Source organism: Festucalex cinctus, chromosome 1 (assembly GCF_051991245.1).
Source record: "Festucalex cinctus isolate MCC-2025b chromosome 1, RoL_Fcin_1.0, whole genome shotgun sequence".
NCBI classification, from domain to species: domain Eukaryota; kingdom Metazoa; phylum Chordata; class Actinopteri; order Syngnathiformes; family Syngnathidae; genus Festucalex; species Festucalex cinctus.
Genome location: NC_135411.1, coordinates 44293063 through 44305909, shown reverse-complemented (window position 1 = coordinate 44305909; position 12847 = coordinate 44293063). Strand labels below are relative to the sequence as shown.

The 12847-nt window shown below is 38.1% G+C and overlaps 1 protein-coding gene across 1 annotated transcript in view; it reads right to left on the bottom strand.

Moving 5' to 3' along the window:
• rab2a (RAB2A, member RAS oncogene family) overlaps positions 1-10782 on the bottom strand; it is a 29590-nt gene extending 18808 nt beyond the window's left edge. The window contains exons 1-2 of the mRNA XM_077536930.1: positions 10563-10782; positions 2478-2549 (exon numbers count right to left, since the gene is read on the bottom strand). Of these exons, the coding sequence (XP_077393056.1) occupies positions 2478-2549; positions 10563-10608 (118 nt within the window). The 5' untranslated portion in view covers positions 10609-10782. The remainder of the gene's footprint in view (positions 1-2477; positions 2550-10562) is intronic.
• Between the last annotated feature and the right edge of the window lie 2065 nt (positions 10783-12847).

Here is a 12847-nt window from a genome sequence, read left to right as displayed (position 1 = left end):
TTGGCCCTACCCTGACTAGCGGACGACAATAATGAATGACGAGAAAAAACACAAACGTTTTTTGCCACTGTTGTTTGGACCCGTCTTGCTTACCTCCTGATTTTTATTTTTGTTTTTTTACTTTCATATAAATCGTGGTATGTCAGATGTATGAAAAGTTATTTGTAGGGCCTTTTCTGAATTAAAGCCTGGTTCACATGGCAGGAGAATTAGCCAGATTTTAGCCCCAAATTTCCCCTCCTGACAATTGTAAGGACGTGCCGGCATCCAAACAATGATCTTAAGAGATAATCCTGCCACATTGCGCACATTTGTTGCCATTTAAAGACATGAGCAACATATAAGCTCTATAGGACGTCATCAGGTCAGCATATTGCCATAATTTAGCATGCACTACATCGACATTCAGGTTGTTCTACTTCAAGGAGGGGGGGGACAACTCATGTATGCAGGTGGCTGCCAATGAAGTCCCGCAGGCGAGCACGACTTCTCCTCACTAAATGTAGGCCTACGTGTGCACTTCTGTACTTATCACCTCCCCAAATCATACTCTAAAAATATCTAAAGTCACATTATTTTATGTATAGGAGCCACCTCCCAACATAATTTGCCATCATCAGGCAACAGTGAGAGTACAAAAAAATATTGTGACTGTCGTTCAAATAATTTCAGCGATTTGGGCACATATTTAGTGAGGATCGATCACGTCTTTATGACATATCTTTTTATAGAAGTCAAGCCAGGTCTTGACAGCCGCTAGCTACTAGTCTTTTTTTTTTTTTTTTTTTTTTTTTTCTTCTTCTCCCCCACGAAGGACGGTTCGGACTCCGGAGTGAATGCGCATATCAAATGCACCATACAAAAACAAGTCAAATATGAATAAATATATATATATATATATATATATATATATATATATATATATATATATATATATATATATATATATATATATATATATATATATATATATTTTTTTTTTAACACCAAGTGTTGATGCTTAGTGCCCACTAGAAATAAATCTTAAGGAGTTATTGAGTATAGTGTCGTATAGTGTGGTATGCTCGAGCCCACTAGCAGCAACTAGGTTCCTGACTATATAAAAATAAAAACAATCAGATACAAAATACCAAATACAGAAGCAGCGTAAACAGAAGTTGTAACGATGTGGTGGCTCTCGTTAACAGGCAGAATCTTGGCAGGATTAAGTTGCCAAATTGAGATTAAAATATTCTATGTACATAGACCATATTTGTTTAAATCTTGATACTTGATTTTTATTTAAGGCAGAGATTTTTTTCCATTGAGATATAATTTATTAGTAAGTTTAACCAGTGGTCAATATTCAGAGATTGTTTATTTTTCCAATTGACAAGGATTATTTTTTTAGCAATAGTAAGGGCTATAAATATAGATTGAGATTGTTTACATGGTAGCTCAGTTATTGTTAAGTCACCTAGTAAACACAATCTTGGAGATAAAGGAAGCCTACAGTTTAATATATCAGCGAGCTTTTCCAAGATTTTAGTCCAGAAATGCAGCACTGGAGTACATGACCATAAAGCATGAAGATAAGTATCGGCAGTGTTTTGTGAGCACTGGAGACAAATGTCGGAGTCAGAGAGTCCCATTTTTTTCATCATATATTGTGTAATATATGTTCTATGAAGTATCTTATATTGGATAAGTTGCAAATTTGTATGTTTGGTCATTTTAAATACATTTTCACAGATTTGGGTCCAAAAGTCTGGTTCCGGAACTATAGACAAGTCTTTTTCCCATTTTAAAGTCGGTAAATATGAATAAATATTTAAGCGGTATAGAAATTACTCAAACACATATTTCAGTGTTTGATAAAGTAATAAAACTAAATGTCATTTCCATATTAATAAAAAAAAAAATAGGCTATATTATCCTGATGCATGTAAATAAATTAAAATAGAGTACTAATTGGCTACTATATATTAAAGTATTATGTCAAACACTACCGAGCAGGGAGCGTGAGCAAATGCGCTCATGTTTATGCAGAGTGGCGTGGCCGCACTTGTCCCATGCGCTCCATTCACGCAAACGCTCCCTGTCCTGCCTCTTTTTTTGTTCCACCTCCCCGACAACCGGTGTCGACGCGGTTCTCTGGGCATGACAGCACGCGACGATCCGGTGGTGTCTTGTCGAGTTCAAACTTGTTGTGTGACTACACATCCGGTCCACGGCACAGAGCAAATTTATCGGGTAATCTGACAGCGCGACTGGCGTGAAAGACAAAACAAAACAACAACAAAAATCACATAGCTCGGCATTAGATCGGCGAACTCCTTCTTCATAATAGTGGTTTTGTTTGTAGTGGTTTGCATCAAAAAATAAACAAGAATGACATAATTGCTAGATCAATGTATCTCAGTGTCAGTGAATAGCATCCATCAATTCCGCTTCTCTTCACTGGGAAATGTATTATGTATAAAAGCAGACTCTCTTACCAATGGTGAGGTCGTGAACAGGCTGAAACCGCTTGTCTGTGAACTGTAGTAATAGGCATGACTTTCCAACACCTGAAAAGAGACATGCAGAGAGATACATAACCATAGGTTTTCAAAATTTCAAGAGCAGTACTAAAAAGATTACCGTAATTGTCCCAAAAGGAGCAATGTTTGATTTGTACAAAATAACGACTCATAAAATAAAATAAATATGAAATAGATAAGTAAATTGTAAATAATTCTTCCACTATGTTCCTTAATGCTGTTAATGATATAGAAGTATTAAATGTTAGAAAACATTAAAAAATAAAAAGTCCACTGACTGTTCTAATTAGGGGTGTGAATTGCCTAGTACCTGACGATTCGATTCGTATCACGATTCACAGGTCACGATTCGATTCGATACCGATTAATCCCGATACGAATTTATAAGTCGATTGTTGCGATTTTTTTCCATTCAAATTTAGAAAATACTAATCAGTAAGCTTGTAGAGTGTAAGATTTATATGAAAATGTATTATTTATTTATCTGAAATTTCAGTCTTATAGAGGTTGTAATATGTTTCATGTTTGAACAGCATTAAAATAAAATATTAAGGCTTAATGTTCCGTTCATATAACATTCTTCCATGCTCAAGGTGTGAATCCTAAGCCGAAGTCAGACGTTTTGTTGAATATTTTTCCATTAAAAATGGAAGTTTAAAAATCGATTCACACACAAAAAAAAAAAAAAAAAGGCAATGATGATAAGACGTTGAATCGGTAAGACTACCGAATGAACAATTCTGAGCTCTTAAAAGAAAAAGAAAAAGAAAAAAAAAAATCGATTTTTTTTTTATTGAATCCATTCGAGAATCGCGCGATGTAGTATCGCGATATATCGCCGAATCGATTTTTTTTTAACACCCCTAGTTCTAATATTGATATGACACTAGTAAAAAGTATTACAGAATATATTGTGCACCCTTTCGCATATATATGCAATTTGTCATTTAAAACTGGTATATTTCCATCAAAAATGAAAAAAGCAAAAGTTATTCCTATTTACAAAAGTAGAGATAGGCACACATTCAATAACTACAGACCAATATCATTGTTGCCACAGTTCTCAAAAATTCTAGAAAAATAGTTTTTACACCGACTTGACAACTTTATTGAGAAACATAAGCTCTTAAGTGAAAAATATGGCTTTAGAGAAAAACGGACCACCTCAATGGCAATCATGGAACTCGTAGAAGCAATATCAACTAACATAGGTAATAAAAAATTTACTCTTGGAATTTTTAGGGATTTAAAAAAAGCTTTTGACACTATGGATCATTCTATATTAATGAATAAATTAGAGCAGTATGGTATAAGAACATGTAAACTATGATGAGTTTTTTTCCTCTCTTCTTTTCTTTTTTAACTTTTTTTCTCTGCTGTTTGTATGTTTATAGGTTCAATAAATCAAAATCAAATCAATCAAATAATCAAAAGGTGTAGAAAATGAACATAAAACACTGCAAGAACATAGACAACTTTTTTTTGAGGTTGAAATATTTGTCATCCTTCATTCAAAGTTGTATAATCTAACTGGTAATATGAACATAGTTTGCAAGCCACTTTTAAGTCCACTCTCGCTATAAATTCACTGACAGCAAACTCGACTGACTGATTATTAAGACATCTATTGATTCGAGGAAACGGATTATTGTTAACTAAATCACATCCTGAAGTAATTGAGACGAAAATGAAGCGCACTACTTGGCTGCAACACACAGTGGTTATTTTGTTAAATCAGGCTCTATTAGATTGAGTCTGAAAGAGATCACAAGGGGCTCCTGTACATCCATGCAAGTTTTACTATGGCACAACTCCCACACGCAACTAAATGAACTTATTCAGAGATAGAGCATGACCACATTTACTAATGTGAAGTTGTCTTAAGCCTAATTTATGCCTCCACGTTTGCTCTCGCGTTGATGTGCCGCGTCGCTCGTGGCCGGCTGCGGTGCACACGTCGCCAATCCTTGAACGCCGTAGATGGCGGGGCGTAGCTCGCTTCTGATTGGTCCGTTCGATAGCGTTTTTTCTTTTTTCTCTCTCTCTCTCTCTCTCCCCGCCCCCCGCCCAGATAGTTTCCGTGAAGGCAACTGGCGGCGAAAGTCGACTTCCTGCTCGGAGACCACGGCTGTGCATGTGGATATGTGCCTGGGAAGAGAGGCGGAAAACAACAATAACTGGCTGTTGTGTTTTGGCGAGTTTACGGCTGACACCGGTGCAAATTGGCAATAATTAATTGCCACGGTGATGAACTTACTCTCCCCCCGGCTTTGTTTCGTGTTTCTGAATTAAACTGAACTTCCTGAATCCGTCATAAAATGCAGAGGAATCGCCACTCTGTGGCGTCCCAGCCATAGCGACAGCGGGACTTGGTGTGAAACTTGGTGTATTGTGATGTGTATTGCGCACAAGTCGGAAGGTAAACGCACGAGCGGAGCTACGCTGTGACGCCTCCGCGCGAGGCTCTCGCAGAAGCATACTGAGGCCTTTACTCTTACCCCGGGTTTACACCGGGTGCGGTGCGGTTGCGGTGCGTTCCGGCGACGCAAGCAATTAGATTCCATTCATTCGAATGGTGCAGTTTACACCGCTTGCGGGTGCGTTGCGTGTCGACTGCGTCTCAGCTGCGGCGTGCCGCAGGCCTTCCGCAAGGATAGACCTATTTTCTATTTTTGCTGGACGCCGCAGCGGTAGGCCTCCGGCAAATGGCAAGCTAGCACAAAACACATCGAGCGGGACAGGAAGACCGACGCAGTTTCAAAATAAATTTCCGGTTACCTTTCAGAATAAAACACTCGCCATCCTATTTCGCAATCTTTTCAGCAAAACGTGACGTGGGCGTCGCCGGGCCATGTGCTCATTCACGGTTTAGACACCAGCGAACATGGACGAGGAGAGGTTTATATTGGAGGTGGAAAACCACAAAATAATATATGACACGGCACATCCTTTTTATAAGGACAACCAAAAAAAGGATGCTGCATGGAATCTCATAGCAGAAGAAGAAGAAAAGGTTAAATCAAAAGAAGTCCACCTCTCTTTCTGCTTCTCTGTTGAGCACAGACTTTCTGTATGTTTGTCGTCGTGAAATGCCACATGATCGCGCGCGCGCGGTCCCGCGAGACACGTTGGGAAGTGGGCGACGACGGAGCTGCCGGACCGCAGCTGTGCGGAGCCGGTGTGGATTGACCAAAAAATTGACACGTCCGGAGCACGCAGTCAAGACGCACCGCACCGCAACCGCACCGCATCCGGTGTAAACCCGGGGTTAGGTATAGTGTTGTTTAGTGTGATGTAAAGATTGACAGTGGTTTAAGATATATTTTCAAAATATTTTAGCGCAACAAAACATGTTGATTCTTTGATATAGTTTTAAAACAAGACATTAAAAAAAAGATAAGGTTTTGCTTTTTATGTCAACATTTTGTTTTTTGCGGCTATATTTGTGTGAAATTAACACTGAATAATTCTGAGACAATTTTAAGTCTCTCAGATCCATACATACAGTATATGTGCTTTTTAATGTGTGTGCATATGTCTTAACTTACCATTTGCAAACATGCAATTCTGCTGGTGAATTGTTGAATGCACGTCTGCAGATCAGCGGGCATGGGCATTTATTTTCGAGACAAACATCACACAGTTTAAGATACGGACTAGTTCCAAGCATTCACATCACTTGTTGCTGTCCCGTTCAATAGGAACGAGCCAACTCCTGTTTTTTGTTTAAAAATTGGAAATTGAAAAACGGAAAATTATTTATCTGCTCCAGCACACCCGCGACCCTCAGGAGGATAAGCGGTTAAGATAATCTTGTATTTCGTGTTTATTATTTAACAAGTCGGGAAACAAAGTACAAACGTAATTTGTTTCTCCTCAAGCTCACTTTGCCTTCAAACCGAAAAATATTTAGTTTTTTTGCTGCTAGTACTTCATCTACGCAGCAGCAACAGAAGAACATCTTATGGCTTCAAGGCAAAGCAAACTCCAAATGTATCCTACAATATAACCAATCATCCGCAATTACTTGAACTGTTCCCTTTCCATCTGCTTTGCTTTCTTGTGGCACTCTGAATAACCAAGCAACACTTTTGAAAAACGCTCTTGAGTTTCTGAATAGTCGGCGTGGAGGAGCGCGCGCTATGAGTTTCTTTCCGAATGCACTCCTAGATAAGGTGAGGTCACTCTCTTGTTGCAACGGGAGCATGGAGGAGAGGAGACTGGCCAAAGTAGTGAAAAAGACTTTCAACCAAGTTTTAAACAGTGAGACTGCAGTAGTAGCATTAAAACATGCACTTACGCTAGTGGGACTGGATGACATTTTTACCAGCACACACTGAAAAGTTGGCCGCATTTGTAAGCCTTTCAGTTCTGTACTTGATCGCTGCTCAAGATATTTGGAGAAATACCATACAAAAGAATATCATTTCTTTTGAAGCTATGCAGCCTTACATTTGGCATACAATAATTGTATTTGAGAAAAATAACATCACAGCAACTGTCAAACATGGTGACAGCAAAACGTGTTATACTAACAGAAAATCCTGCAAGAGAAATCTATTTGGCCATTAGTTTGTGCCGTCAAGCTCAAACAATACAAAAAATGTACCAGCAAATCCATCTTCTCTGAATGGATCAAAACCTGCGAAATCCACACATTAGTATCACGTCACCAATGTACGGGAGTGAGTGTCTAACTGCTTCTTTTTTTTTGTTACTATTGCTAACTGAGAAAATTAAAAGCAGAAGTTTTTAACTTCTTGGTTTATTTACAAAATAAAATAAGGGGGGGGGGGGGGGGGGGGAATCAGGGGGGGAAAAAAAATCACAAATAGAATTGTTTTTTAAAATAAATAAATAGTAATAATAACAATAACAACGACAACAATAATAATAACAATAATAATGATATTATAATAATAATGATATAATAATAATAATAATAATAATAATAATAATAATAATAATGATATAATAATAATAACAATAATAACAACAACAACAACAACAATAATAATAATTTTATTTTTAGACAAAATCGCCCAGCCTTAGCGTGTATTATATTTGTAATTTTTATTTATTTATTTTTACAAATTATTCACCAATATTGAGTGTTGAAAATTGCTTGCTTTCTTTGATGATGCAATGTCAATGATGAGCAAATGCTCCATTTTTGAGGATGACGAAAACACAGCACATCAACAGAACTCATTACGTCATCACTGCAAGCGCAATGCCACGTGGAAAAACAAAAAACAAAAGATAACTATAATAAAAAGTTAAAAAAAAGATAATGATTCTAATAAGATTAATTCATTCATAATTAATAAAAGTGAACTCTAAAATATTGTATATTATATTAAAAGTGTTAATTTAATCACATTTGGGTCATTTGTATTTTATACCTGTGTCCAGACGGACAACCTGGCCTGTAGAATACACAATAAAATGAATTTTTAAAACTAAATACGTAAATAAAATGAAAGAAAATATCTAGCGGCCGTTAAAAGTCCCATTTGTGATATGTGATTGTACAAGCTCTTTCAAGATAAGTGCAAACTGCAAAGAATTAAATTCAGTACCGCAATGCTTCAAATAAAAGTTTGGAGTACAGGTGTATCTCCCTTTTAACCAGTTTCCACGCAAGCTGTGGCGTCTCAGTCTGAACACTGGGTGGCACACTTGGTCGCACCCACACAACGATGTACTTCCTTAAGACAGCCGAAGAAGACAGCCACAACGATTGAATGGATTATAGACTCATGTGCTAACTGCTAAGCTGTTAACAATGAATAAATAAGAATTCAAGACTAATTGCTGAGAAACTCAATGTCCGCTACAAGCAAAGACAATGACTCCCAACGGATTCAAAACTATTTGCGGCGATTGAAGGCTTTTATCTGCCATGATTGGAGTGTAACGAAGCTAGATGGAGATGCTATGCTAACCGGCTAACCGCCATATGTGTTTCAAATGTCGTATACAAAACAATGCATGATCGTTTTGAGGACAGATTTGAAACTTAAGTAAAAGAAATAACTTGCTCATATCGCAACCAGTCATTAAGTATTTAGGCAATTAATTACAGACTGCAGCTTCTTAAATAGAAAGCATGAGGGTAAGTAAAATTGCCAATGGCTAGTTAATAAGCCCTAGAAGTTTACAGTGGTGGCCAGCATTGGCTAACTTAAGGTGGCGCGGCACAGTTACGTAGTGACCCCGGGCCATCAGGCCACCATTAATGTTGACCCCTGCTCCTCATCATGGCTGACGTCAGTCATGACTGATTAATTTTGAGCATGTGCTTACTATGTGGCTACTGCCTTATTATGTTGTGGCCAGATAATGACAAAGGTGACAGTGGCCACCCCTGACCATCAAGTAGCTCCACACCTGAAGGTTACAATTCTGGCCTTCAGGATCAACTACATGCAAATTATAGGTTATTGCAATTAAACAATATTTTTGTAATAGATTCAACTTACATATTTTCCATTAATTGATTATGATTTAGTGACTGGTCTGGTTCGTAACATGTCAGAAAATAGGAAGAGAATGAGATAATTGTTTTCCACAATAAAAGCAGAGCCACGGGGAGGCGGCCGGGCCGGGCGGCTCGGTTTGCGCCCCATACTATTGCACTATTTCAATTGAAACCTGTTCAGAAGGCTTAAGATGTCTGTTTTTTTTTTTTCTTTTAGGGTTTTATATGCATTGTAAATATGTTTTAAAATTTACAAAAATGTTCAGAAATGTGAATTTTAGTCTAAAAATATGTAAAAAAAAAAAAAAAAAAAAAGATCGTGAATTTATTTTTAAAGAATCGTGATATGACATTTTTACCATATCGCCCACGCCTACTCTAGTCTAAATGATCAACAAATTATCAAAATAATTGATTAATATGATGACAAATTGACTCCTAATTGATTAATTTTTACATCGCTGCATAAAATACAATACCCACCAATAGCCAACAACAACAAAAAGGCCTAAATTAACATTTTTTCTTCAGATAACTTCAATGTAAAGGAACTATGCCAGGTCCACCTGTTTTCATAGCTGGCGATATGTTTCCGTCTTTTAAGTGACATTTAACTAGTAATGAGTAACCTGTTTTATTTGAATAAGTTTGGTGTCTCCAAATATTAAGACAGGAGAAATACACCTGCTTCCATGACGCAAATAAACTTGCTCTATCCTCATGAGGGCAGGCAACTGTTCAGACGCAAACATAAATCATTGCTTCACCACGTAGTACACACTCACACGCGTCGAAAAAATATACACAGGCCCCGGGGCTCCAGGTGGAGGAGTGGAACTGTCACTTGCCTTCGGTGCCGGGTGGCATGGGTTCGCTCCTCCACCTGGGAGACCCATGTGGCTTACATGAAGTAAACTTGCGTGAGTGAGTGAGTGAGTGATTAAATAATAATAATAATAATAATAATAATAATAATACAGGCCCCGGGATGCTAGCACTCAATCGCAGTAAACATGACTAATAATCATAGCCGATTTACGCCATTTCATGGGATATTTGAGGCTTGGCTTTCCGAACTGACCTCCTGCTGGCTCTCGTTTATTGGCACGTCAACGACGTTAGTACTTCGATCACACTCTATTCCCAATGTCACACATAGTTGTTTACTGGTGTGATAGTCGTTTGCGTAATATTTGGTTAAACTCCAAACGCTGGCTAGACAGTTCACTGAGCTAGCTGGCTGCAGCTAACACCCCCACCCTGTACGCAATTAGACCAGAGGCCCGTATTGTTTCGGCGAATGTCAGCAGCTACCGCTTTTTTTTCCTTTTTCTTTTTAACAGACATAGTTTTACATGTGTTCACTTGATGAACATGACTTCTTAAAAACAATTTTATACTGTTGCGATAGCAACATAGGACGGGAACTGTCATCCCACCTCTGCGTTTGTGCTTATACCACGTCATTGGACGTCCAACACTGCGGAAATGGATCACTAGCAACATGCTAACTGCTAGCTGCATGCTAACATCTCGTCTCGCTTGTTGCAGCCTACCTGTATCTCCGATGATGATGTATTTGAAGAGATAAGCGTATGCCATGACCCTCGATTTGCGCAGTCAGCTGTCCAGACTATCACACTTTCGTAAACCCAACCGTAAACTGCGTGGAAAGGCTGCTTGTCAGCGTGTTAGCCCGTTTTTCTGTGTCGGCGCTGAAGAAGGAACAATAAACAGCCCGAGCTTCAAAATCGACGTCACTAGGCCCGCCCTCGCCACGCTTCACAATGTGTACTTCACGTGCCCTCGAAAACTACAGAAATCTTGTGGTTTCCAACTACGTACTTACTGTATACTGTGTAGTGAAACTTTCGACAACTCTTTGCAGATGAAGTAGCTTAGACAGCAACATCTTTAATAATAATAATAATAATAATCCATCCATCCATTTTCTTGACCGCTTATTCCTCACAAGGGTCGCGGGGGCTGCTGGCGCCTATCTCAGCTGGCTCTGGGCAGTAGGCGGGGGACACCCTGGACTGGTTGCCAACCAATCGCAGGGCACACAGAGACGAACAACCATCCACACTCACACGCACACCTAGGGACAATTCGGAGCGCCCAATTAACCTGCCATGCATGTCTTTGGAATGCGGGAGGAGACCGGAGTACCCGGAGAAGACCCATGCGGGCACGGGGAGAACATGCAAACTCCACCCGGGAAGGTCCGAGACTGGACTCGAACCGGAGACCTCAGAACTGGGAAGCGGACGTGCTAACCACTCGTCCTCCGTGCCGCCCAGTAATAATAATAATAATAATAATAATAATAATAATACTAATAATAATAATAATAATAATAATAATAATAATAATAATAATAATAATAATAATAATGATGATGATAATAATAATAATAATAATAATAATAATAATAATAATAATAATAATGCGTCAAATTCTGGTTTTGATATATAGCATAGTTTGCAGCTTTTCCCAGTTACCTTAATTTAGGTGAGTTACAGAATGCTCAATGCTTAAATGCCACTGAATATCCAATGCCCATATTTTTCTTGTAGTTGACAATTGCAGTCTGCTTTTTCTTTTATGTAATTGAATCACTTTAACAAATAACCGTTACAATCTGAAAATTTGGACAATTTTAAGTTAAACAATGGATATGAAAAATTAATAGATTTTCAAAAACAGTTGTTGATTAATTTTGACACCTTTAGCTCTAGCACACCACCAAGCAAAGGTGATGGATCAGAGAGTTAATATGTGCCTTAATAAAAAAAACTATAGAATTCTAAAAAAAATTTAAACAGTGAAGCCATCAATACTTCCATTTCCTGAACCGCTAATCCTCACGAGAGTGAAACATAACATTTTTGTCATTGCCAAAATATCTAAAACGGTTGACAATGACCGGACAAATTAAATGATAGATTTACATAAGCACCCTTCTTTTACCAGTAATTAGCAAAACAAGTAAACATACTCGCGTGAAAATTAACAAAGATTTCAATTGTTGCTTCAGTTGAGGTGTAGTGACTAATCTTTTCCTGTAGAGAGGGGTAAAGTGTCATGTTTGAGAAGTGGAGAATTGGCATGGAAATCAGCCCATATAAACTATCGAGGCAGTTGGAATAGACCCCTATCTCCCCTTTGAATCCTAATTATTCATTTTGCCAAGACTGTTTGCATTACTGTACACTTGGGAAGTGGGAACAATTTGGAGAAGGAAGGTTATTTTCTATCACAGAATGACTGTTCTCTCGGGCACAAAGTAAGGTCCATAAAGACATGCTTGGGCGGAATTTGGTGTAGATTTTTTTTTGTTTTTTTTTTGTAAGCAGTCTTTATTCAATTTTCATTGTCTATTTTTTTCATTCTATTCAATTATCCAGAATAAAACAATAACATTCAGAAGTCTAATGTTCATCTAAGTAATGAATGACAATGCATTTGAAACATCAATATATTGTTAATCAACGTAATTCCATAATCTTATTTCTCTCAGTCAAAGATCAGTTTTCATCTGTGGTTTCAAAAGTGGGTCTGTCAGTTCTTAGTGTATGGGTTTGAATCCTTTTGTATTTGCAGGTTTGTTCTGTACTTGCATGGGTTTTCTCCAGGTACTCTGAACCCACAAATACATTCCAAAAACATGCTGTTGAAAACGCCTTTTGTTTATGCAGTATGACTTACGTGCCCAGTGATTGGCTGGCGACAAGTCCAGAATGTACAACTGCCTCTTGCTCAAAGTCAGATGGAATAGTCTGCAGCTCACCTGTGACCCTGACAATGACAAATGGTATATAAAATGGATAGATAGATA